This window comes from Manacus candei, unplaced genomic scaffold (genome assembly GCF_025592945.1).
Source record: "Manacus candei isolate 608988 ecotype Guabito, Panama unplaced genomic scaffold, ASM2559294v1 h1tg000192l, whole genome shotgun sequence".
In the NCBI taxonomy this organism is placed as follows: Eukaryota; Metazoa; Chordata; class Aves; order Passeriformes; family Pipridae; genus Manacus; species Manacus candei.
In genome coordinates this window covers 313,623-337,322 of record NW_026138240.1, presented here as the reverse complement: position 1 = coordinate 337,322, position 23,700 = coordinate 313,623, and the positions used below count along the sequence as shown (strand labels likewise).

Here is a 23,700-nt window from a genome sequence, read left to right as displayed (position 1 = left end):
GGACCCCGGGAAGGGTCCGGCGGCGGCGGCGGCGGCTGCTCAAGTTGCATCAGGTGGGTGGGAATGCGGGGATTTTCCTGCCACCCCACCCCTTATGCAAATGGCCGGGATGGCACCACGGGCTGATGCAAGGCGGGCACGGCGCAGCCACCGCCGCGACGCGGGCCCGGGCGGCCCCCGCCGCCTCCCCCGGCGGCGGGCGGGCGGCCATGGGCGGCGGGGAGGGCAGGGCCGGCCATGCGGAGCCCGCAGAGCCGCTCCCGGGATCCCCGCGGGGCGCTGGAGCCCCGGCAGGAGCAGCGCGGGGCTCCCCGGGTGGGCTGCGGGCTGGGGTACGGGGGGAAGAGGGGTGGGGAGAGGGGGTGGGACTGCTGGGTGGGGACCCCCCCCCAGCGCAGGGGCTGAAGGAAATGTGGTCTGTCTTGCAGGACATCGATTTGATTGACATCCTGTGGAGACAGGATATTGATCTCGGCGCTGGGCGAGAGATTTTTGACTACAGCCACCGGCAGAAAGAGAGCGAAGTGGACAAAGAGCTGAGCGATGGGAGGGAGCGCGGGGACAGCTGGAGGAGTGCAGGGAATGAGGTCTTGGATAGAAACCTGCTAGTTGATGGAGAGACCGGGGAGAGTTTCCCTGCGCAGGTAACGCCCCCGGGCCGGGCTCTGCTTGGGGGCCTCCGTGGGGGCCGCTCGGAGCTGCAGCAGCAGGGTTGGCCCAGGTGGGCGACAGGATTTGGCGCTGGCGAGGCCAGGGCAGGGCTGGCCCCGCGTGTCCCCGTGTCCCCGGCAGCCGCAGAGTCCCCTCAGCCCCGTGGCGAGTCCTTGCGTGGCAGGAGGCAGGGGAGAGGCTCTCCGGCGCGTTCCCGTTCCCTGGAGCAGCAGGATGGAGCACTGGGTGGGGCCTCTGGCTCTTTTTTGGATGCGCTGTAATAAAGCCCTGCTGGAAGGAGCTCGTTCCCTCAGCACCACCTTCCCCGAATCCCGAGGCTACGATTCCCTGTGTTTCCTTCCCCCCCAGGTGCCCGGTGCGGAGGATCAGACAGCCCTGTCCCTGGAGGAGTGCCTTAGGCTGCTGGAGGCCACCTTCCCTTTCGGGGAGAACTCGGAGGTGAGCGGATGGGGCGGATCCAGGGGCTCTCCCTGCCTCACCCACCGGGATTTTGGTGCCTCCAGCATCTTTCCCGCAGCGAACCGGGCTTGGCCGCTCAGGAGGCTCCTTGAAACCACCCAAGGAGGGGGTGGGCCACCATTAATTAAAGCCTCCTGGCTTTGCTCCTCGTTAGTCCGTGGCAAGGCAGGGAGGAGCAGGCAGGCCGTGGCCGGGAGCAGCGGGAAGGGCGCCGGGCTGGGGGGTGGCTGCAGTGCCGAGGCTCCAGCCCTGACTCCCCTCACGTGTTCAGTTCCCAGCTGCGGATGTCTCCGCCCTGAGCGAAGCCGTCCCCGGGCAGAGCCGGGCCCCGGGCGGGCCCCCCACCCTGCTGTCCCCCCTCCTGGCCGAGAACGAGTCGCCCTTCGACCTGGAGCAGCAGTGGCAGGACCTCATGTCCATCATGGAGATGCAGGTGAGCCCCGGGAGAGGGACGGGCAGGGCTTTGTGTCCCCCCAGGTGCTCCGTGAGCTCGGGTGTGGTGACGCCGTGGTGGCCCTGGGGCCCGTCTGCTGCAGCCGGATGGGGGGAGCTCCTTCCAGCCTGGAACGTCGTCCTGTCCTTCACCGCTGTCCCCGCGTCTCTTCCAGGCCATGGAAGTGAACTCCACGACGGGCGAGAGCCTGTTCGGCGGCACCGGCGGAGACCTCCTGGCGTCCAACTACAGCCTGGCCCCCGGCACCCCCATCAACCAGAACGTGAGCCTGCATCAGGCCTCGCTGGGCAGCTGCTCCCAGGACTTCTCCCTCTTCAGCTCCGAGATCGAGAGCCCCTCCATGGCGGGCGGCTCGGCCCTGCTGCAGCTGACGCCGGACAACTCCACCGGCCTCAACAGCACCTTCGGCTCCACCAACCTGAGCGGGATCTTCTTCCCACCCCAGATGAACAGCACGGGCAACGAGACGGCCGGGCCCGAGCTGCCCGACCCGCTGGGAGGGCTCCTGGACGAGGCCATGCTGGATGAGATCAGCCTCATGGACCTGGCCATCGAGGAGGGCTTCAACCCCGTGCAGGCCTCGCAGCTGGAAGAGGAGTTCGACTCCGACTCAGGTCTTTCCCTGGATTCTGGCCACAGCCCCGCTTCTCTGAGCAGCTCGGAAGCCTCGTCCTCCTCGTCCTCTTCCTCCTCGTCCTCGTCCTCCTCCTCGTTTTCCGAGGAAGGGGCCGTGGGCTACAGCTCCGACTCGGAGAACGTGGACTTCGAGGAAGCGGAAGGGGCGGTGGGATACCAGCCGGAGTACAGCAAGTTCTGCCGCATGAGCTACCAGGACCCGGCCCAGCTCCATTACCTGCCTTACCTGGAGCACGTTGGCCACAACCACACCTACAACATGGCCCCGGGGGCCCTGGATCCCGAGGAGCCCAAACTGCCCGGCGGCGGCAAGAAGAGCGGCGGCCCCAAGGAGAAACCGTCCGAGTTCCTGGACAAGCAGATGAGCAGGGACGAGCACCGAGCCAGGGCCATGAAGATCCCCTTCACCAACGACAAGATCATCAACCTGCCCGTGGAGGAGTTCAACGAGCTCCTGTCCAAGTACCAGCTCAGCGAGGCCCAGCTCAGCCTCATCCGCGACATCCGCCGGCGCGGCAAGAACAAGATGGCGGCGCAGAACTGCCGCAAGAGGAAGCTGGACACCATCCTCAACCTGGAACGGGACGTGGAGGACCTGCAGCGCGACAAGTCCAAACTGCTCAGGGAGAAGGTGGAGTTCCTCAAGTCCATCCGGCAGATGAAGCAGAAGGTGCAGAGCCTGTACCAGGAGGTGTTCGGGCGGCTGCGGGACGAGCAGGGGCGGCCCTACTCGCCCAGCCAGTACGCGCTGCAGTACGGCAGCGACGGCTCCGTCCTGCTCATCCCCCGCGGCCCCGCCGAGCCCCAGCCCCGGCGCCAGGACCGCAAGCAGAAGGACCGCAGGAAGTGAGGGGCCAGGGGAGAGAAGCAGGAGCGGGGACGCTTCGCCACGAGGGGAGAGAGAGGGAGAGAGAGAACTGGAGAAGGGCTGAGCCTGGAAGTAACTTTTAGAGGAACTTTCATGCCTTCTTATCCGATATATCTTCTCAACCACGCACCGGGGGGGAACTGGCGCTGCCGGACGCTGCGGGAGCCGCGGGGGGGCCGAGGTTTTTTGTGGGGGTTTGGAGGGCCGAGAAGGAGGAGCCCCCCCTGCGCTGCCCAGCCCGGAGCCTCCCACAACCCGGGATCCTTGGAGCGCAGGGACAGAGCTGGCAAACGCTGCTGCTGGGGAGGTTGGCAGAGGTGGAAAACGAAAAAAAAAAAAAACAAACTACTGTTAGGAACTGGCTTTAAGTAAGAAAAGAAATTTAAGCGGATGAACTTAAAAAAAAAACAAAACAAAACAAAAAAAAAAAACAAAACAAAACACAAAACAAGTTATAGGAGAGACGTTTTTTCTGAACTTCCAAAGTTCTGTGATTTCAGGTAGTTGGATTTTTGGGTTTTTTTTTTTTGGTTTTTTTCTTCCTCTTTTTTTTTTTTTTTTTTTGTTGTTTCTTTTTTTTTTTTTTTTATCCTTTCCTTTCCTTTTTTTCCTGAACCCGTTTTGCCATCGGTGTGTGTGATTCAATCCGACTCAATTCCAGATGAACCAACAGCCCTTCCCTAGATCAGACCAGTGCACACGTGGAAACACAAACAGTGGTGTGAATTAACCCTTTCCAGCCTGAGGGAGCTCAGAGCAGGGGGGGGAAACACCGTTCCCAGGGGGTGGGAGAACCAGCCTGGCAGGAAAGCTGTGAGGAGGAGGAGCTGGGATGCCTTGGGAAGGGCACAGAGGGACTGGAGAGGGTTAAGGGATCCAGCAGGATCCGTGTCCCCAGCGCCCTCACACGCAGAGCCTGCATGCCAACCCTGGCTTCTCCCACTGACTGCCTGGGGAGGAATCTGGGGGGGCCTCCAGGGCCCCCAACAGCACAAGGGGAGCGGTGAAATCCCGATCCCAATCCCAGCCCAGGCCCTGGGTTGTCACTTAGAGCCTTAGACAGCTGTAGGTCCCTGCCCCGTAACCACGCTTGGGTTTTCTGGGGCTTCAGCCCCCCCCTTTTTTTTTTTTCCTCCCCTTTAGGGTCTAGAAGTGCTTGTGTTGAGTAAAAAACAAAAAACAAAAAAAGGGAGAAGCCCAAACGTTCAAAGCTGCTCAGTGTTCTCTTTGCCATAAAAGATTCCGTGTAACCGTGTGATCACATTATAGGATTCTCTTCTGTCCCAAGGTGTTGGTCTGACTTCCTTTGTTTTCAGGAGGGGGGTGGGGGTAGTGCCTTGATCACTGTCGGTCTCTGCAGGGAGACCATCCTAGAAGCTGTATTTCCATATAGCACAGCTGGGAGTGTTCGGACTTTACCAGCAACAGAAACAAACAAACAAAACGAAACAAACAAAAAAAAAATGCTTAAAAAAAAAAAAAAACCGACAAAAAAATGGCTTTTCCGAGCCAGTCCTGTGCACGGGATCCAGGGGAGAGGGAGGACTCGGGTGGTCACTCAAGGGAAGGACACCTGGAGAGGCAGGAGGGAGGCCTGGAGCAGCTGCCTGCTGGGCCACGTGTGTCCAAGGGCGCTTCCTCCAGGATTTTGGGAGAAGCATTTGGATCTGGGAGTGCACTGAGGGGTGGTTGGGACCCGCCGAGGCCCCGGTGGGCTCGTCCAGCCCCGATTCCCGGGATCCTGCCGCGCGAGACGAAGCACAAAGTGGTGGAGCTGTGGGTGTGGGGAGGTTGGAAGGGAGGCCCTGTGCGTATGTTTTAAATTATTTTTCCTCTTAGAAAAAAAAAAAAACTTTTTCTTTGAATGATCTGTGAACCTGTCAGGGAAAGAAGAGAGATTGTGTGAGCACAGGACAAAAATAAAAACGGCTTATTCACTGTACCACCCTCGGCTCCAGGGGTTTTTATTGGATATTTGGATGATTAAACATGGCAGGGAAACCAAGCAGGGACCTTCTTCCCCCCCACCACAGTAGCTCCTGGCTCGGGGCTGGGAGCAGCTCCAGTTCCAGCAGTGGGTTGGGAGGAGGGAGTCGCTGTCGTCCTGCAGGGGATGGATGGAAAGAGAAGGAAAAGGAAAAGCTCCTCCTCTGCCTCAGCTGCTTCCTTCCTTCCTTCCTTCCTTCCTTCCTTCCTTCCCAGCAGGGTCTTCCCAGAGAAATCCAAGGAAAAGCGTGCTCCTGGTCAAACCTGCAGGTCCCTGAGGCCGAGTCCAATCCCTTTCCCTGGAATGTGGATTCCCAGGACACGGTGTCCTGTCCTCCCGTTGGCCTTCGCAGCTCCAGGGGCTGTTCCACACATCCCACCTTCCCTGCAGCTCTTGGATGCGGCGTCGGAGGCTGAGCCCAAGTTTATCCGATCCTGAGGGTGTTTTATCCCAGATCCTGCCCTGCCCCTCTCCCTGGGGGATAAATCCCGGCCAGGAGCGAGGACGCCAACCCCTCCATCTCTGGAATGTTTCCAACTCCTCAATCCTGCAGTGCAGCCCCTGGGGGGGCATTTTGGGTAGTGCTGGGGGGTCCCTCCAGGAGACCCCACACAAGCAGGGGATGGAAAGCTGCTCCTGGGAGTTGCTGGTGTGGAACTTGCATTTTGGATGCCATCCTGGTGCCTCCACACCCCGTCATCTCCACGTATTTTGTCCTTGCAGATCCCTTTCTCCAGGGGTTTTCAGCCCCGCGGCCTCCCTTGGCCAGACACACCCAGAAGATCCGGCCAAAATCACACTTCCAGCCTCACTCTGCTCCCCAACAGTCTCCCACGGCTGTTCCCGTGGGCCAGATGCCCTTTTCCTGCGGATCAAACCTCTCCCTGCGGGACTGGAAGGATCCATCTCCTCCTGCTGCTGGTGCTGAGTCCGGGCCAGCTCAGCCAAGGGGGATGAGGAGCATTAAATCCACGCTCTGAGGTGCTTCCCCTCCCTCTTCCTGGGCTCCAGGGGATTTATTCCAGACATTCCTTCAGGGGCTGGGTTGGGATGCAATCCCAGCCGGCAGAAAAGCCCTCGGGGATTCCCCCACCCCTGTGATGGTGCGAGGAGGTCTCAGCCCTTCCGAGGGGGAGCAGAGGAGGGACAGGAGGGTCTGGGAAGGATCCACTGCCCTTCCCAGGCCCTGCCCCTGCCCCTGTGCTCCCGGGGGTCATTCCCGGTGCACAAACAGCCCAGTGAATCCATGGGGAGGCTCCCAAGGGTGTCCCAGCCCTCCCAGGCTGGCAGAGCCCGCTCTGGCTCCCTGCCCGTGCCCAGCCCAGCGTGGGGAGCTCAGCCAGTCCCTCCCCTGGGCCCCCTGCCAGCCCACACTCAGCCCTTTGATTCCCAAGCAGGAATCGCTCGGGCTTCCAGCGGGGCCTGGAGCTCTGATCCTGCTCAGAGCCACGGCCCAGCCCTCGGGTCCAGGGCCAGCTGCTCCTGAGCCCCCAGCCCGGGCTCTGTGGGGACACAGAGGGGCTCCCCTGCCCTCCCCTGCCCTCCCCTGCCCTTCCCTGCCCTGCTCCAGCTCCGACCTGGAGCACTCATCCCAGGGGGAGCCCCCGTGGATCTCCCCGGTCATGAGGGGCCGTTTTCCTGGGCCTTGGTTTCTCAGGAGGGGCCACAGCAGATCCCCAAAATCCTGCAGCTCCTGGCAGAGCCCTCAGAGCCCTCAGAGCCCCCTCCCAGCGCCAGGATGGAGCAACCGGCAGATTCCAGCGACCTGGATCGATCTCCCGGAGCTCCCCCGGGACCTGCAGCCTCTGATGCTCAATTAAGTGGACGTTACCCTGGCCCTCTCTGGTGATTAATCCAGGTTTAATTGCTGCTGCTGCTGCTGCTGGGCCAGGGCAGCATCTCCTTGTCCTGCCGGGTACAGGCTGTGCTGGCACAAATAACCTGGATTTCAACTGGGTCCCTCAGGAGTTCTGCAGCCCCTGTTCCACCCAAAACCTTCCTGCTCCATCCTGCACGCCTGGAAACACCAGAACCACCGAGTCAGGAACCATCAGCCTCCCTCAGGAACCACCATCCAACTCCAGAACTGCCTCTGCTCTTCCCACCCAGGAGCTCGGGGCCTTCAGCACATCCACAGCAGGGATGGAAGGAGCCAAACCACCTCCTGCCAAACCAGAACCGCTGCCAGAGCCCTAAAAACCCCACCAAAACCACCAGCTGTGCTCCAGGTGCGGGTGAGAAGGGAATTAAAGGCCACTTACCCACCTCTGGAGCCGGATCCTGGCCGGGAACACCCTCCAGCAGCATCTTCCTGCACCAAAGCACGTCCCAAACCACAGCTACTCCTCCTGTCCCACGGCTCAGGGCTCTGCCTAAACCTCTTCTCCAGGTGGAAGCCAAAAAAAAATCAGCTCCAGAACCTGCTGCCACCTCTTCCAACGCTCCAGGGGAGCCCCCAGCTCTCCTGGAACCCGAGCTAACCCAGCTCAGGGAGCACCTTCCTGCTCTACCCCGTCACTCCCCTCACACCCAAAGAGAGCTTGGGGGAAGATAAAAAACAAACAAACAAAGGAACAAAATAAATCAATTAAAAAGAAGTAAAAAAAAAAAAAATCAGGATTATAAATCTAAAATTTTATTGAGACAAAAAAACTGACAGAGCTCGGTATGAAGTTAAAATCCAAACACGTACTTTACATTGAAACGACGTTTTTCACAGAAACCTAAAAGCACACGAAATCTTTTTAAAAAAAGGTTTGTACAATGCAGGTCTAAAGAGAGAGATACCGCCCCAAGGAGGAGGTGCCAGGACTCTGGTGGGGCTCGGGACTGACTCCCCCCAAAAAATTAAATAAGTTTCAGTATTTGTAATAAATCTGAGGGTTGTTTTTTTTTTTTTTTTAAATTGAAGAAAAAAAAAAATCAAACCCCTCTGAAGGTTTCGGGGCTCTGGCACCCACCTCCCCTCAAACCACCTCTTTGGGGGCAAGATGGGATTGAGGGGGGTTGGTTTGTTTTGTTTTGTTTTTTTTTTCCTTGTGCTGCTGTTGGGTTTTTTTTCCTCTCCCTCCCCCAGCTCCCTGTGCTGCTTGGGCTGGACACAACAAATCATGGGGACAAAAGGAACTAGAGTGCTCAGAAGTCTCTTTCCCCTCCCTCCCTCCCTCCCCATCCCCATAATTTCGTTTTTTTTTTTTTTTTGAGAAATAGCACCTTAGAACAGAAAGAAGGGTAGAAAAGGCTTGAAAAGGGTTAAGATCCATCCCCCCTCCCTCCCACCACCCCCATACAATGCATGTGTCAGGAACTGGCAGTTCTGCTGCAGGACAATACAGAATCACAAGTTGGCATTTTCACAAGTCTCCCTCCCCCCCCTCACCCCCTCCCACCCCCCAAAAACCATCACCCCCCACCCACACCCCCCCTACCCCTTAAAAATTGCTCGCAGGGTTTTGAGGATTCTCAGCTCTGGAGATTTGGACATTCACAGTTTCAGTCTCGTGTCTCTGTCCCTGTCTCCCCAGTTCTGTCAGCAACACTGGGCTTTTTTTTATTTTATTTCCTCCCCCTTCCCCTTTTTTTTTCTTTTTTTTTTTTTTTTAAATTTTAAATTTTTTTCTTTTTTTAATTCACGTTGTTTAAAAAAAAAAAAAAAAAACACAACAACAAAACCCCAAACAAACAAACAAACAAACAAAAAAAACAACAAAGAGAAGATCTGGAAACGATCTGGAACGTTGTCACCAGACCTCACATCTCCCTCCCCAGTGAACGAGACTGATTTCCTCACGTCCCTCCCACCCCTCCCAAAAGAACCTTTACACCAGTAAACAGCAAAAGAAAACAAAAAGAGAAAAAAAAAAAAAGAAAACAAAATAAAACAAAATAAAATAAAAGAGAGAGAGACCTACACACATGCTACGCCTTAAAAATGCAGAGTTAACACTAGTGGGAAGAAGGCCGTGGGTTGCTGAGATGGTCTTTGAAGATGAAGCAGTATCCACCTGCACCCCCTGCATCCCCAGCCCACCCATCCCAGCGAGTCCTTCATGGAAGGGGCTTTGCTTCCACTCCCCACGAGCTGCTGGGAAACAACAACCCCTCCCCGGCACACCCCCTCCCTCCCCAAAAATCCCCCTCCCCTCCTCCCGACCCTCTGATATCCCCCTTGTTTTTCCCTCCCCCTCCGAATTGAGCCGGGCTGGTTGGACTCTGGACACAGCAGGGAAGCTGCACGAAGCGCTGGGGCAGCTGCAGGGGCACAGAAACCATACTGGTCTCTTCAAAGGGCACCTTCTCCGGCCGTCTCCACGTCCCACCCGAGCAGGGCCGCCTCCAATCCCCTCCTGCTCACACCCCCAGGCCGCAGCTCTCCACCAAAGGCTGCCCAAAGAGCGGGGAGAGAGGCCTTTAGTTCTTGTCCTCCTTCTTGTCGTCGTCCTCGGAGGGGTAGGAGTGCCATGTCAACCGCTCCTCGTAGAAGGAGATCACCACCTGAGGGCAGTTGATGTTGGCCTCCTTGGCGGGCACCAGGTCGGCCTCGTCAGAGTTCTTCCTGCAGGGGAGCAGAGAGGGCAGTCAGGGAGGGGTGGGAGGGATGGGGAAGTCAGGGAGGGAGGGGGAAGTCAGGGAGGGAGAGGGAAGTCAGGGAGGGACGGGGAAGTCAGGGAGGGAGAGGGAAGTCAAGGAGGGAGAGGGAAGTCAGGGAGGGACGGGGAAGTCAGGGAGGGACGGGGAAGTCAGGGAGGGATGGGGAAGTCAGGGAGGGACGGGGAAGTCAGGGAGGGAGAGGGAAGTCAGGAAGGGACGGGGAAGTCAGGGAGGGAGAGGGAAGTCAAGGAGGGAGAGGGAAGTCAGGGAGGTGTGGGAGCAGAGAGGGGAGTCAGGGAGGTGTGGGAGGGACAGGGAGGTGTGGGAGGGACAGGGAAGTTGGGGAGGTGTGGGAGGGACAGGGAAGTCAGAGAGGGAGAGGGAAGTCAGGGAGGTGTGGGAGGGAAGGGAAGCCCAAAGGAAAACCCAGAATCCAGGGAAATGGGATCCCTGGAGCCCCAGCGAGCCCTCCCCGGGTGGTTCCAGAGCGGGAGGAGCAGCAGGAAAAGCTCCAGGTGAGTCCAGCTCAGGGATCAGAGCTGTGGCCCTGCCCCCAAACTCTCTGTCCTCCCACACCTCCACTGGCCTGGCTCCTCCTGTGTCACCAGAGCCCAGGGGACACTGTCCTGGCTCTGGGGGTCATGGAATCACTGAGGTTGGAAGATCTCCCAGACTGAGTCCCCCCTGTGCCCGATGCCCCCCCTGTCACTGAGTGCACATCCAGCCCTTCCCTGGGCACCTCCAGGGGTGGGGACTCCAAACCTCCCTGGGCAGCCCCTTCCAGTGCTTTCCATGGAGAAATTCCTCCTGCTGTCCAACCTGACCCTCCCCTGGCACAGTTTGAGGCCGTTCCCTCTCCTCCTGTCCCTTGTTCCCTGGGAGCAGAGCCCGACCCCCCCCGGCTCCCCCCTCCTGTCAGGGGGTTGCAGAGCCAGAAGGTCCCCCCTGAGCCTCCTTTTCTCCAGGCTGAGCCCCCCCAGCTCCTTCAGCTGCTCCAGCCCCTTCCCAGCTCTGTTCCCTTCCCTGCACACGCTCCAGCCCCTCCATGTCCTTCTCATCCTGAGGGGCCCAGACCAGGACACGGCCCTCGAGTGCCCACAGGGGGACAATCCCTTCCCTGCTCCTGCTGCCACACCATCCCTGCCCCAAGCCCGGTGCCAGTGGCCTTCCTGCCCAGCTGGGCACACATCCAGCTGCCAACACCAGCACCCTCAGGCCCTTCCCAGCTTTCCAGCCACAATCCTGGAGCATCCACAGGGACCGGACACTGCTGGTTCCACACCACGGGAGCCCCCAGGCACACAGAGGTCCCCTCCCAGGCCTCCCTCCTGCCCCTCCCTGGCACAGAGTGAGTGACAGAGTGCCAGCCCCCAAGGCACACTCACCACTTCATGAGGAACATCAGCTCCCCACTGGAGTCCGTGGCGCCGATGATCCGCTCGGGCTCGAAGCCTCGGGCGAAACCTCGCGGCTTCTCCGACTGGAAAAGAGACAATTCCCACTTGGAGCGTGCCCAGGGTGACACCCATGGCACTGTTCTGGCCCCCAGGGTGACACCCACAGCCCTGTCCTGTCCCCCAGGGTGACACCCATGACCCTGTTCTGGTCCCCAGGGTGACACAGCCCTGCTCTGGTCCCCAGGACACGCTGGGGGCTGCCCAGGAAGGCTCAGCCTGCAATTCCAGGGCCAGGGAGACGCTCCAAGTGCTGGAGAACCTCTGGAACCAGGCTGGGAGAGCTGGGGGGGTTCACCTGGAGAAGGGAAGGCTCCAGGGAGAGCTGAGAGCCCCTTGCAGGGCCTAAAGGGGCTCCAGGAGAGCTGGAGAGGGACTGGGGACAAGGGATGGAGGGACAGGACACAGGGAATGGCTTCTCATTGCCAGAGGGCAGGGTTAGATGGGATAGTGGGAAGGAATTCTTCCCTGGGAGGGTGGGGAGGGGCTGGGATGGAATTCTCAGAAGCTGTGGCTGCCCCATCCCTGGAAGTGTCCAAGGTCAGGCTGGAGCAACCTGGGACAGTGGAAGGTGTCCCTGCCCATGGCAGGGGTGGCACTGGATGGGCTTTAAGGTCCCTTCCCACCCAAACCATCCCATGATTCCATGCCCGAGGCCTGTGGGACCCGGGAATCCCCCTCAGGTGCCCTCTGGAATGCCCAGCTGATGCTGCAGGAGAAGGATCTGACTCCCAAGGCCCAGCTGCTCAAAGCCCTGTGCCTGCCAAGATCCAGCAGCTCCTGGGATGGGAACCAGGCTGCAGAGCCTCTCCGTGCCCGTTTTCCTGAGCAGGAAGCTCCGTGTTCCACCTCATCCCCCTTTTCCAGAGGCAACTCCTGCCCCTGGGAGTCCAGGACCCTCCTGGGGTTCTTCAGGACAAGCTGGGGGCTGGATTCACCCTTTTTGCCTCTGAGCACTGAACTGAGAGAGCAGCTCCTGCCTTTTTCCCGAGGCTCCAGCTTTCCAAAGCTGCCTTCCTTTGGCAACCAAAGCTCCCATTCCTCGGGAAAACCAGCTTGGAGCGACCATTCCAGGGATCAGCCGCTGTGCCAGGGGCAGGGGGGGCGAGCCCAGCACCCCCACCCTGCCTCACCTCCTCCTTCTTCTTCTTTGGTTTGCTCTCCTCCCCCTTGTCCTCCGTGTCCGACTCCGCTTTGCGTTTGCTGCCCTCGGATTTCTCGCTCTCGTGGGCGGTTTTCTGGGATTGCAGGAACTCTGCGATGAGGTCGGGGCAGTCCAGGTTCTCCTCGGGCTCCCAGGTGTTGTCCTCGCTGCAAAGCAAACAGGGCAGCTCAGTCCTGCAGCTCCCTGCAGCTTTTTCCAGGCTGAGGAAATCCCGGGATTCCGGCCGAGGAGGAGTAGCAGGTCGGCCCCTGGCCTGATCCCGGCGGGAATGCTGGAGGGCAGGGCAGGGATTCCCCTCCTCAGGAGAGAACTGCAGCTCGTTCCTCTGGCTGCTTGTCCCTCTCTGGGAAGGGGAAGACCCCCCCAGGGCCTGTTTGCAGGGCAGAACTGGGATTTTCCCACCCCAAGCCACGAGTTTGGGGGCGTTCGGCAGAGCGGGATTTTCCCACCTGGAATTTGGGGTGTTGGGCACACTGGGATTTTCCCATCCTGCCCTGCTGGAGTTTTGGGTGTTTGGCACACTGGGATTTTCCCACCCTGCCCTCCTGGAATTTGGGATGTTTGGCACACTGGGATTTTCCCACCTGGAATTTGGGATGTTTGGCACACTGGGATTTTCCCACCCTGCCCTGCTGGAATTTGGGGTGTTTGGCACACTGGGATTTTCCCACCTGGAATTTGGGGTGTTTGGCACACTGGGATTTTCCCACCCTGCCCTGCTGGAGTTTTGGGTGTTTGGCACACTGGGATTTTCCCTGCTTTCCCTCTTTGCTCCATTCTCCACCCAAGGAGAGCCCCAGGGACACCGATCCTGCCTGGAATCTTTGGGATCCAAAGGCACAGGAGGTGCTGGCACACCCCTGGCCCCCAGAGCAGCCGGCTGGAGCCACTTACTCCGAGAATCCTTTCCACTTGAGCAGATATTCCACCTTTCCCTTCACCACCCGCCGATCCAGGACCTTCTCCACCACATACTCCTCCTCCTCTTCCTCTAGGACCTCTTCCACTTTCTTCTTGTTCTGTTTTTTTCCCATTGTGCTGGCCAGCTTTTCAGCTTTCGGGCGACGCTGCTGCGAGGGGAGGGAGCCAAGGTCAGCCCTGCCTGTGCCCCCCGGGAATTCTCTGGGATGCACAAGGGGCAGGGAATGCTGCCTGGGAGAGAACAGGCAGGGAAAACACAGAGGGAAGGGTCAGGATGGTGCTGCCAGGCCAACAGGAATCAAAATCCCGGGATTTTGACACAAAGCTTTGGGGTTTTTTTGCCTCTCCAGCTCCTCATTCCACCAATTCCATGAGCGCTATTCCCACGGGAGCTGTTCCACACCTTGTCCCTCCTCAACCTGCTCCCTTCCCTTTCCTCACCCCACACAGCCTAAAGGGTTGAACTGAGTGGTTTTTATATTAGCTGGAAATGAATAAATCCTTAATCCAGGTCAAATCCAAGCCCCAGCCCCTGATCCCAACCTCCCCGCGCTCCTTCCTTTCCTGGATCGTGGATGGGCACTCTGGGATATTTATCCAACTCATCACCCCACAGCATGCAGGGTTTTATTTCCCCTCCTTATCTTCCAGAGCTGTTCAGTCAATCCAAAAATCCCTGGATATCCATCCAGGGCTGGCTGGGAAGGGAGAACTCCAGATTCAGAGCTGGATGGCACCCACAGGGAAGCGTGTCCAGGTGGCCCTGGCACTGGATGGGCTTTAAGGTCCTTTCCAACCCAAACCATTCCATGATCCCAAAATTCCACGATTCCATCCAGTCCCCCAGAATGAAGGGGTTTTTTTTCCTCATTCAATGAAGGACAACAAAGAAAAAACCCTCAAGCACCTGGAAAGATCCCATCAAAACTGAGCCAGAGCCTGGAAGGCTTTTCCCTCCATTCCCGGGTGGAAATACTCCCAATGGCACCTCCAATCCCATTCCAGAGGGAAGCAAACCTGGAGCAGCGAGGCTCCTGGAGGTCTGGAGACTGGGAAGAGGAGGAGGAGGAGGAGGAGGCAGGGCTGGCACAGCCACAGCCACAGCCGGGTGTGCAGCACAACAATGGAAAAGCCTCCGACCCTCCGGCATCTAATCCCGGCCCAGGAGCAGCAGGAAGCCCCAGGATCGTGTTTCACTCTGGAATTCCTCAGCCAGCTCCTTCCTCTCCCCTCCATCCTCCTCCTCTGGCACCACATGGCTGCTGGAGAAGCTGCTGGAGAAGGGGCTCAGAGCCCAGCACGCCAGGGAAGAGGAGATTCCAAGGTGATTCCCAACGAGGCTCCGAAGAGAAACCCCGGGAGCGCCCGGAGGGGCGAGATCCCGGGATTGCTGCTCTCAGCAGAGGAATTCTCCTCAGCTGCAGCCAGAAGGGCTCCAGGGAAAGCTCTGTGGGCACTGCCTGGAGGTGGAGGAGCTGCTCAGGCACCTGAGGGGGCTCAGCTGGATCCGGGGAGGATTCCAGAGGCAGCAGCTGGATCCAAGACTAATGGGAGAGCCAAGGGGAGCTCAGGGAGGAGCTGCCGAAATTCCAGGGAAACAGAGAAGGAGCAACACCCCGGATCCATCATTTTCTGGAGCAGCTAGGCAGGGAAGATGCAAATCCAAGGCTGGGAGCACTTTGGGAAGGAGCTTCCCCCAGAAGGGCTGCAGGAATCTCCCCAAACCTCCCGGATATTTGGGGGTTGTCCTTTCCAGCTCCCTGAGCATCCAATCCCAATCCTGGCTGGAGATCCAGGAGGATGAGGCCACATTCCCAGAGCCAGCAGGGAGCAGAGTTCCTGCACAGGCCTCTCCCTGCACTGCAGGAAAAAGGGAGAGAGGAGCTCCAAACCCTCCCTGGATATATCCACAGAGCATCCAAGATGCTCCACACCAGGAATAATCCCATGGAATACTCAGCCACCAACACCCAAACCCTGCAATTCTGGGTGTTGAAACAAGGCCTGATCCCTCCCTGGATATCTGGGAAGGCAGCACAGGGGGAATCCCTCCCTCCTCTCCAGGGATTCCAAACACACCTCTCGCTCCCACTGGGATGGGAAACGGAGCTGCTTCCTTTGGGGGCATTTTTGGGAAGCACAGACGTTCCTGTTCCCTTTATCCCAACAGCCCCGTGGCTGCCCCAGCCCTGGAAGTTTTCCAAGGAGGTTTTGGAGCAAACCTGGGCTAATGGAAGGAGTCCCTGCCCACGGCAGGGGTTGGAACTGGGTGAGATTTAAGGTCCCTTCCGACACAAACCATTCCATGATCCCACAGAATTTGGGGCCCTCCTGCCTGACAGATCAGTGGGATGTTCCCTAAAATTCAGCTTCAATTTTTTTTGTACTCCACACCCTGAGCCCAACCCTGCTCCAGAGGCAGCTCCTCATCTGCCCCTTCCTCGGCCCTGTCCTTATCCAGAGACACAAATCCAGCATTCCCACAGGTCCTGCTCTATCCCAAGGGCTTCACAACCCCCTTCCAGGCGTGCTGGCTCCCCCAGCTCCTGAATTTCCACTGGAAAGAACTGGATAAAGCCTGCCCTGATGCTGAGGGTGGGCAGGGACTCCTGGGCTGGGTGTCCTGGCACATATGTGGCATTTGGGGGGGGCTCTTGGGGGGGTTTTGGGGTCCCAAGGGGGATGGGCTGTGCCTCCAGTGGGGTCCTGGCACCTGGGTGGCCTGCTGGGGACACTTTTTGGGGGGGGTCTGGGAGGTTCAGGGGGGTTTTGGGGTCCCCTCCTCCATGGGGGGGACTGGACTGTGCCGCTCCCCGAACAGCTCCTGCTCTGCCTCCCCCCTCCCCTTCCCGACACATCCCAGCTTCCAGCCACAGCTTCCCAATCCCACCTCCTGGCTCTCCCCCAGCCCCAAATCCCCCCTCCCAGCCGGCAGCTCTCCCTGCCCGGCCCCCCTCGGGATCGGCTGCCATCCCATTCCCGGCATTCCCGCAGCCTCTTCCCGCTCATTCTCCCCGCCAAAAGTTGACACTTGTCCCTCCCCGCTCCCAGCTGGAGCCTGGATCCTCCCCCGCTCCTTCCCCGGCCTCCCCTTTTCCCTGGAGTTCCCTTTCCAAGAACGACTCCCTCCCCATCTCCCCCCCGGGGTTTCCTTAAACCCCCGTCCCCAAAAATCCCCCTTTATCCCCCCAAAAACGGGTCCCTGCTCCAGCCCTTCTTTCCCAAAGGCACTTCCACCCCACAGCTTTCCCATTTTCCCAGCTCCCCATCACGTATCCACTAATTCCCCTCTTCCAGCACCCCCAAACACCCCCCTACACCCCAACACCCCCACTGAGCCTCTCAGCATCCAAAATCCCTTTCCCAGCACCCCAAACCCCTTCCAGTGACCCCTCCCGGCATCCCAATCCCAAAATGCCTCTCCCTGCACCCCAGATCCCACTCCACTGACCCCTCCTCCCTCCCAGCACTCCCAAATCCCCCCCCAACCCTTCTCCCACCCCCTCCTCCACTACCCCCTCCCCAAATATCCCTCCACCGACCCCCCCCAGCATCCCAATCCCAAAATACTTCTCCCTGCACCCCAAACCCCCTCCACTGACCTCCCAGCGTCCCAAACCCCCAAAATACTTCTCCCTGCACCCCAAACACCCTTCGCTGACCCCCCCTCCAACCACCCCAACGACACTTCCCCACCCCCTCCCCAGTCCCCCTAAAACCCCTCCCCAGCCCCCCCAACCCCGCAGCACCCCAATCCCCCCAAAATACTTCTCCCTGCACCCCAAACCCCCTCCACTAAACCCCCCCAACATCCAAATCCCAAAATGCCTCTCCCAGCCCCCCAAACCCCCTTCGCCGCCCCCCCCGCATCCCAATCCCCCCAAAATACTTCTCTCAGCCCCCCAAACCCGCTCCCCTGACATCCCGACACCCCAAACCCCCCCAAATGCTTCTCTCAGCCCCCCCAACCCCTCCCCTGACCCCCCGACCCCCCAGCACCCCAATCCCCCCCAATCCTCCTCCCCGCACCCCAAACCGCCTCCGCTGACCCCCCCCTCCAACCGCCCCAACGACGCTTCTCCCACCCCCTCCCCGGCCCCCCAAAACCCCTCCCCGACCCCCCCCAACCCCTCCGCACCCCCCCTTTCCCCAAACCTCCCCCCCGTCCCCCTCCCGCCCCCCCAAACTCCCCCCCCATTGCCCCCCGCGCCCCCCCCACCCCTCCCACGCCCCCCCCCCGCGCCCCCCCGCGCTGCCCGCGGACCTTGCACAGCCCCGCCGCCGGTGTGTGATGGAAGGGGCGCGGGGGCCGCTCGGGGGTCGGGGGGGGGTCCGGGCCTGGCCTCGCTCCGTCCGCCGCCCTGAACAAAAGAGCCCGGCCAGCGCCGCTGCCCGCCGCGCACACCGCGCATGCGCCGCGCTCCGCGCGGGGCGAGCCGGGGTTCGTAGTCCCGTGCCCCGCGAGACGCATGACGGGAGTTGTAGTCCGCGGCGCACCGTGCGGCGGAGCCGCGGGGCATGGTGGGATGTGGAGTCCGCCGCAGCGCTGCATGATGGGAGGTGTAGTCCGCTGGAGCCACGCTGTGACTGAATTACACAATTAGGGTAATTAAGGGTGGGAAAAAAGCTCTGAGGGCATCGAGGTCAAGCTGTGACCCGTCAGCGCCCTGTACACCAGAGCAGGGCACTGAGTGTCCCATGCACTGTGCACCCGAGCTGTGCCAGCACAGCCAGGCAGGCCGAGCCAGAACAGCTCTGGGTGGGTGATAAATAATCTGATTTATTGAATTACTGAGGTTGGAAAAGCCCTCTGTGATCCTTCCAACCATTAACCCAGCGCTGCCAACCGATGTCACCAAGGGCCACATCCACGAGCTCTCTGAGCACTCCCAGGAGTGGGGGCTCCGCCACTCCCTGGGCAGCCCCTTCCAACGTTTAACAACCCCTTCCATAGAGAGAAATTCCTCCCGATGTCCAACCCGGCCCTCCCCTGGCACGGCTGGAGGCCTTTTCCTCTCCTCCTGGCCCTTGTTCCCTGGGCTGCCGCTCCCGAACTACAACCGCAGGCCCCGGGAACTACAACTCCCGTCATGCCCCGCGCCGGAAGCGCCCGCCCCTTCCGCGCTCTAAGGGCGCGCGCCGCCGCCGCCGCTTAAAGGGGCCGCGTCCTGTGCGAGGTGAGGGGGCCCCGAAGGGGGGGGAGGTCCCGGGGCGGGCACGGGAAGGTCCGGGTGGGTCCCTCGGGGGTCCCTCAGGGGGGTCTTTGGGTTCCCCCGCAGCCCCCAGCTGAGGAACCGGGGCTGGCGTTGGGCCTCGCCCCCACCCGCGGCCTCTCAAGGCCCGGCCCGGCTCGTCCCCGGTGATTCCCCGTCCCCCGGCGGGGTCCAAATTTTGGGATACCTGCGGGGATAGGGGAGGCTTTTCCTCCTCTGGAAGTGAAAACAGCCTCTAAAAATCCCCTTTCCCTCCCCCCCAGTGTGTTGCAGGGGGCTGCTTTACAGACCTGTTTTACAGGTGCCCGGGCGTGGCAGGAATAAATGGGATTAATCCCGATTTTTCCCCGCTGTGTGAGGGTTTTCCCTGAACTCGGAGATGTGCCACGGTTGAGAGGGAGCCCTTTCCTTCCCCGGCAGGGAAAACAGCCTCCAAAAATCACTCCCAGTGTTTTGTGTCCGAGCGCGACAAGGAAAAGCAGGAATTAACAGGATTAATTCCCGGTTTTCCTGCTGTGGAGCCTCTCCATGAGGCTCTTCCCTGAACTCTGAGATGCTAGAATGGCTGGGACATCCCTACCAGCGACAGGGGGTCTAAATTTTGGGACACCAAGCTGATGAGGAGTCCTTTCCTTCCCTGGAAGGGAAAACAGCCTGGAAAAAAAAAAAATCACCCCCAGTGTTTTCCAGGTGGCTGTGTCCAAATGGGACAAGGAAAAGCAGGGATAAGTGGGATTAATCCCCGTTTTTCCCTCCTGTATGATGCTTTTCCCCGGATTATGAGATGCTGGAATGGCCGGGACATCCCTGCCAGGGCCAGGAGGGTCCGAATTTTGGGACACCAGGTTGTGAAGGGAGCCCTTTCCTTCTTCCAAAAAAAAAATCACTCCCAGTCTTTTATAGGTGGCTGTGTCCAAATGGGACAAAGAAAAGCGGGAATAAATGGAATTAATTCCCATTTTTCCTGCCGTGGAGCCTCCCCAGGAGGGTTTTCCCCGAGTTGGAGCCTCGGCCAGGCTGGATTTGGGAAGGGAATGGAGCTGGGGGCGGGAGCTGGGAGCTGAACTCTGGTCTGTGCCGGTTGGGAAAGAGCATTCCCGCTGTTCCAGAGGGCGGGAAGGGCAGTTAGGGATGTGTCAGCCGGGTGGATAAGAGATAACCAGGAACACTTTCCCTTGTCAGCACTGTGGGAACGGGAGCCGGGGGAGGGGGCAAATTCCACCTGGGATTTGCGGCTCCTCCAGCCCAAATCCTGGGCAGGTGAGAGGCAGCAGGGAAAACTTGGAATTGCAGGGACATAAACCCAACCCTGGATAATCCCAGAGCCCCTTAAACCGAGGCTTTCCCCCAAATCCCTGGAAGAGGATTTGCTGGAAGTGCTTAGGGCTGATCCCGAGCTGCTCCTCCAGGGGCTGGAAGTTGATCATTAGGATCAATTAACTCCCAATAAAGCCTCGATGAGATTATGTGTTCCTGGGGGTGAAGGGACCTGAGCTTCCTGGGCTCCCTGCTCCCGGTTTTCCTGCATGGAGCCACCTCCCTCGGGGCTCTCTGCTCTTGGGAGCACCTTGGGAAACGAAATTCCCGTTCCTGGCAACCCTTTGCTCTTCCATTGGGCAATTCCCGATCCCTCCTCCTGCCTTTTGAAGCTGCTGGGGCAGAGCAGGAGCTCTAAAACCTCGGGATGATTCCACAGGGGTCATCCCAGCGTTTGTGGGGCCGGTGATCCCGTGGGATTTGGGAATGTGATGGTCCCAGCTGTGCTGCTGGACTGGTTCTGACTGGGATCCCCCGGAAGTCTCGGAGCTGCCCCCAGAACTGACTCCTGGCACATTTGGCTCCTTCCCTCCTCTTTCCTCTTCCCTAAGGAGGATTTGGAAGCATCCTCGTTGTTCCACGGATCAGGGAGGGCAGCTGAGTGTGGCTGGTGCTGGGGGGATGCAGAAGACCCCAATGTGCTGATCCTCCTAAATCCCTTTTTTTTTTTCCCCCAGATGTTTCCCGCTGGGCTCTGGCTCCTCTAGGATGTTGGAGAACCGAGAGGAAGTAAGACCCTCCCTGATATGATAATTCCTGGCTGGAATTTGGCAGCACAGGGAGGTCTGGGCAAGTCGGAGGGTCCGTGGGGCAGAGCTGAGGGGCAGCTGGGGACAGGGCTGGGAATGTCTGGAGCTGCCTGTGGGAGCTGTCTGTGCTCTCCCTGGGACAGGGAAGCTGGAGGAGGTGGGATGGGGGGATCCCTGTCCCTGGAATGCCGGGGGGCTGAGCAGGGACACCCCTCCTGCCCCCCAGGAACTGACCACGGTGCGAGTGCAGGACCCCCGAGTGCAGAACGAAGGCTCCTGGAATTCCTATGTGGATTACAAGATCTTCCTCCACGTGAGTCGGGGCTGAGGGACAGGGGGTGGAGCTGCAGAGCTCGGGACTCACCAGTGGGATCATCCAGAGTGGGATCATCCAGAGTGGGATCATCCAGAGTGGGATCATCCAGCACGTGGGGATGGAAGGAGCCCCCACGGGAGAACCCTCTGCCTTCTGTGGGTCTGAGACCTGGCGTGGAGAGGATGGATCCCTGAGTCCCTCCTCTTCCTCCCTGCCCCTCAATCCCACTGACAATTCCCATGGAACTGTTGGGGTTTTGTTTTTTCCCAGACCAACAGCAAGGCCTTCACTGCCAAGACCTCATGTGTGCGGCGCCGCTACCGTGAGTTCGTGTGGCTGAGGAGGCAGCTCCAGAAGAATGCTGGCCTGGTGTAAGCATTCCTTGGCCTTCCTTTCCCTCCTCCTGCTGCTCAGGGAGACCTGGGAGAGCCTTTCTCCCTGCCCTGGGTGACCCCTGTGAGCTCAGAGCAGACGTGGAGAGAAACCCCGGGCAGGAGCAGGGGATACCCAAGCTCCCGGGATCCAAGGGCCTGGCAGGTGCTGCCACAGTGTCCCCAGGATCCAGGGGCCTGGCAGGTGCTGCCACAGTGTCCCCTGTGCTGGCACTGAGGTGACCTGAGCCCTGCTTCCCCCCCAGGCCTGTCCCAGAGCTGCCTGGAAAATCCACCTTCTTCGTGGGCAGCACGGACGAGTTCATCGAGAAGCGGAGACAGGGACTGCAGCAGTTCCTGGAGAAGTGAGTGAAGGATTCCTGAGGGCTGGAGGGGGGATGGCAGGGAGGGGACCATCCTGCTGCAGGGCTGTGAAGGTGCCCTGAAGGGTGACTGCCCCTCCTCTCTCCGTGCCCAGGGTGGTGCAGAACGTGGTGCTGCTCTCGGACAGCCGCCTGCACCTCTTCCTGCAGAGCCAGCTCTCCGTGCCTGCCATCGAGGCCTGTGTGCAGGGCCAGGGCCCCCAGACAGTGACAGAGGCCATCCTGCACTATGCCATGTCCAACTGTGGCTGGGTGCAGGAGGAGGAGGGTCGGCCCTCAGCGCTGCCCGGGCGGGACCCGAGAGCCAGGTAATGCCAGGGCAGGGAGGAGGAGCATCCCAAGGGCAGCCCCAGCTCCCTGGTGTGGGTCCCAGTGCAGCCCCAGCTCCCTGGTGTGGATCCCAGTGCAGCCCCAGCTCCCTGGTGTGGATCCCAGTGCAGCCCCAGCTCCCTGGTGTGGATCCAGTGCAGCCCCAGCTCCCTGGTGTGGATCCAGTGCAACCCCAGCTCCCTGGTGTGGATCCCAGTGAAGCCCCAGCTCCCTGGTGTGGATCCCAGTGCAGCCCCAGCTCCCTGGTGTGGGTCCCAGTGCAGCCCCAGCTCCTGCTGTGCCCCTGGAAGGGGCAGGAAATGGCCAGGGGAGGGAGGAACATCCCAGGGCAGCCCCAGCTCCAGGGAGGGGTTGTGCCAAGGAGATCTGGAGACACAGGGGCACCTCAGGCCCTCTATCTCCCCTGGATCCCTTCTCCCCTCTGACCTGTTCCCCATTCCCAGCTGTGCCAGGCTGGGAAGCCCCCGGGGCTGCCTGGAGAGCATCCCGGACTGGAGCGACTTCGGCGTGGACGACGCGCACTCGGAGAGCCCGGAGGAGCCCCCGGGCTCGGGGCAGGACCCGCAGTGACAGCCCTGGGGACACCCCCTGCCTTCCCAGGACCTGCTCCCTCGCTGGGAGAGGGGGCACTGTGGCAGCAGGGGGGTGACTGGGCTGCCCTGGGCACACGGCTCATCCCGGGCTCTCTCCCTGCTGATCCCGCCTGTCCCGGGCAGGGTTTGAATCCCCCAGAAGGGATCTGGTGGGGGGTGGAACCCGTGTTTGTTGTTCCCACGGCCTTTGCCCTCTGGCTGGAGCAGCAGCAGGGCTCAGTGGGGTGGCAGTGCCACCTCCCTGCTCCTGGCACATCCCAGGGCAGGGTGGGATCTGCTGCCCCGTGGGAAAAGGGCTTTCCTTGGTGGATCCAGGGCCAGCCGCCCTCTCCAGTTTAGCCCCCTGTGCCCCCCTCCCTCTGCAGCTCCTGGGGAGGGGAGAGGGGGCTCAGCTGCACCAACCCAGAGCCCACACACGGGCTGCAGATCCCACCCCCACCCCCGGGGCCTCCTGGCACAGCTTTCCCTCCCTGCAGGTTGGTTTCTGCAGCTGGAAAAACGGGAGCTGAGCTTTCCCCCCGGGCAGGGAATGAGTCGGGGGAGGGGGGGAGCAGTTTGTCACCCCTGCCCTGGGAGGGGGTGTCCTTTCCAAGTGGGCTTGGATTTGCTGGGATGAGAAGGAGCTGCTCCTGCTGCCCCTCCCCGTGTGGTCCTGCCCCGTCTCCTCCCCCGGCCCAGCCCCGGGTCAGGCGGGGCTCGGACGTGCTCGGACTCCAAATAAAACCGAAGCAAGAGAAGCTGCCTGGTCCGGCTGGGTGGTGGTGTGGGCGGGGGCCGGGCCGGGAGAACTGCGGAGCCAGGGATTTTGGGGAAACGGGGAGGGGAGGATGGCACCTTCCCCACACCAGCAACGCCAGCGCGGCTCCCCCTGCCCCGGGCACCGGGGGGGGGCACGGATGAGGGTCTGCCCTGAGTTCTGGGGGGGGTTTTGGATGCACCAGGGAGGGGGAGGGAGGGAGGGAGGGCTGGAAAGCCCTTGGAGGCGCATCCGAAATGTCAGGAGAAGTTCACGGCCAAGGCTGGCAGCTGCCGGGGCGCGGGAGCGCCGCTGCCATTGGCTGCCCCCCCCTCATGCATATTCATCCATATTCATGAGCGTGCGGCTCCAAATGGCGCAGCTGTGAGCCCAGCTGTGCCCGCGGCCCCTCTCCGTGCCCACCAACCCTTCCCGTGCCCACTGATCTTCTCCGTGCCCACCGACCCCTCCCTGTGCCCACCGACC

General features: G+C 60.3%; 3 protein-coding genes across 6 annotated transcripts; 2 read left to right on the top strand and 1 right to left on the bottom strand.

The window, feature by feature from the left end:
- The first annotated feature begins 372 nt into the window (after positions 1-372).
- Positions 373-5,031, top strand: NFE2L1 (NFE2 like bZIP transcription factor 1). The gene is made up of 4 exons (XM_051774211.1): positions 373-644; positions 1,021-1,110; positions 1,403-1,564; positions 1,740-5,031. Exons 1-4 carry the CDS (start codon positions 411-413, stop codon positions 3,069-3,071), a joined length of 1,818 nt encoding a protein of 605 aa, XP_051630171.1. The 5' UTR covers positions 373-410; the 3' UTR covers positions 3,072-5,031.
- A 4,191-nt stretch (positions 5,032-9,222) lies between these two features.
- CBX1 (chromobox 1) lies at positions 9,223-17,614 on the bottom strand. Of its 2 annotated transcripts, none has more exons than XM_051774204.1 (5): positions 17,471-17,614; positions 13,180-13,355; positions 12,254-12,431; positions 11,052-11,146; positions 9,223-9,631 (listed from the first exon to the last, which is right to left on the bottom strand). In XM_051774204.1, the coding sequence occupies exons 2-5, from the start codon at positions 13,317-13,319 to the stop codon at positions 9,487-9,489; spliced, it is 558 nt and encodes a 185-aa protein (XP_051630164.1). In that variant the 5' UTR covers positions 13,320-13,355; positions 17,471-17,614; the 3' UTR covers positions 9,223-9,486. The 2 variants fall into 2 exon arrangements, with proteins under 2 accessions (XP_051630164.1, XP_051630165.1); XM_051774205.1 differs by having other exon boundaries at positions 13,180-13,352; positions 17,471-17,604.
- A 106-nt stretch (positions 17,615-17,720) lies between these two features.
- On the top strand, positions 17,721-23,232 carry SNX11 (sorting nexin 11). 3 transcript variants are annotated; one of them, XM_051774210.1, is made up of 7 exons: positions 17,721-17,811; positions 20,414-20,465; positions 20,712-20,798; positions 21,072-21,172; positions 21,439-21,537; positions 21,651-21,863; positions 22,329-23,232. In XM_051774210.1, the coding sequence occupies exons 2-7, from the start codon at positions 20,445-20,447 to the stop codon at positions 22,453-22,455; spliced, it is 648 nt and encodes a 215-aa protein (XP_051630170.1). In that variant the 5' UTR covers positions 17,721-17,811; positions 20,414-20,444; the 3' UTR covers positions 22,456-23,232. The 3 variants fall into 3 exon arrangements, with proteins under 3 accessions (XP_051630170.1, XP_051630167.1, XP_051630168.1); XM_051774207.1 differs by lacking the exon at positions 17,721-17,811 and adding an exon at positions 18,287-18,383 and having other exon boundaries at positions 22,329-23,231; XM_051774208.1 differs by lacking the exon at positions 17,721-17,811 and adding an exon at positions 19,197-19,679.
- Positions 23,233-23,700: the final 468 nt, after the last annotated feature.

Coding starts and splice junctions, on each gene's coding strand:
- NFE2L1 (XM_051774211.1), top strand. CDS start 411: ATGTGGTCTGTCTTGCAGGACATCGATTTGATTGACATCCTGTGGAGA. Junction 645..1,020: donor GGGAGAGTTTCCCTGCGCAG/GTAACGCCCCCG, acceptor CTTCCCCCCCAG/GTGCCCGGTGCGGAGGATCA. Junction 1,565..1,739: donor TGTCCATCATGGAGATGCAG/GTGAGCCCCGGG, acceptor CGTCTCTTCCAG/GCCATGGAAGTGAACTCCAC.
- CBX1 (XM_051774204.1), bottom strand. CDS start 13,319: ATGGGAAAAAAACAGAACAAGAAGAAAGTGGAAGAGGTCCTAGAGGAA. Junction 11,147..12,253: donor CAAAGAAGAAGAAGGAGGAG/GTGAGGCAGGGT, acceptor TCTCTTTTCCAG/TCGGAGAAGCCGCGAGGTTT. Junction 9,632..11,051: donor CTGATGTTCCTCATGAAGTG/GTGAGTGTGCCT, acceptor GCTCCCCTGCAG/GAAGAACTCTGACGAGGCCG.
- SNX11 (XM_051774210.1), top strand. CDS start 20,445: ATGTTGGAGAACCGAGAGGAA. Junction 21,538..21,650: donor CTGCAGCAGTTCCTGGAGAA/GTGAGTGAAGGA, acceptor CTCCGTGCCCAG/GGTGGTGCAGAACGTGGTGC. Junction 21,864..22,328: donor GGGCGGGACCCGAGAGCCAG/GTAATGCCAGGG, acceptor CCCCATTCCCAG/CTGTGCCAGGCTGGGAAGCC.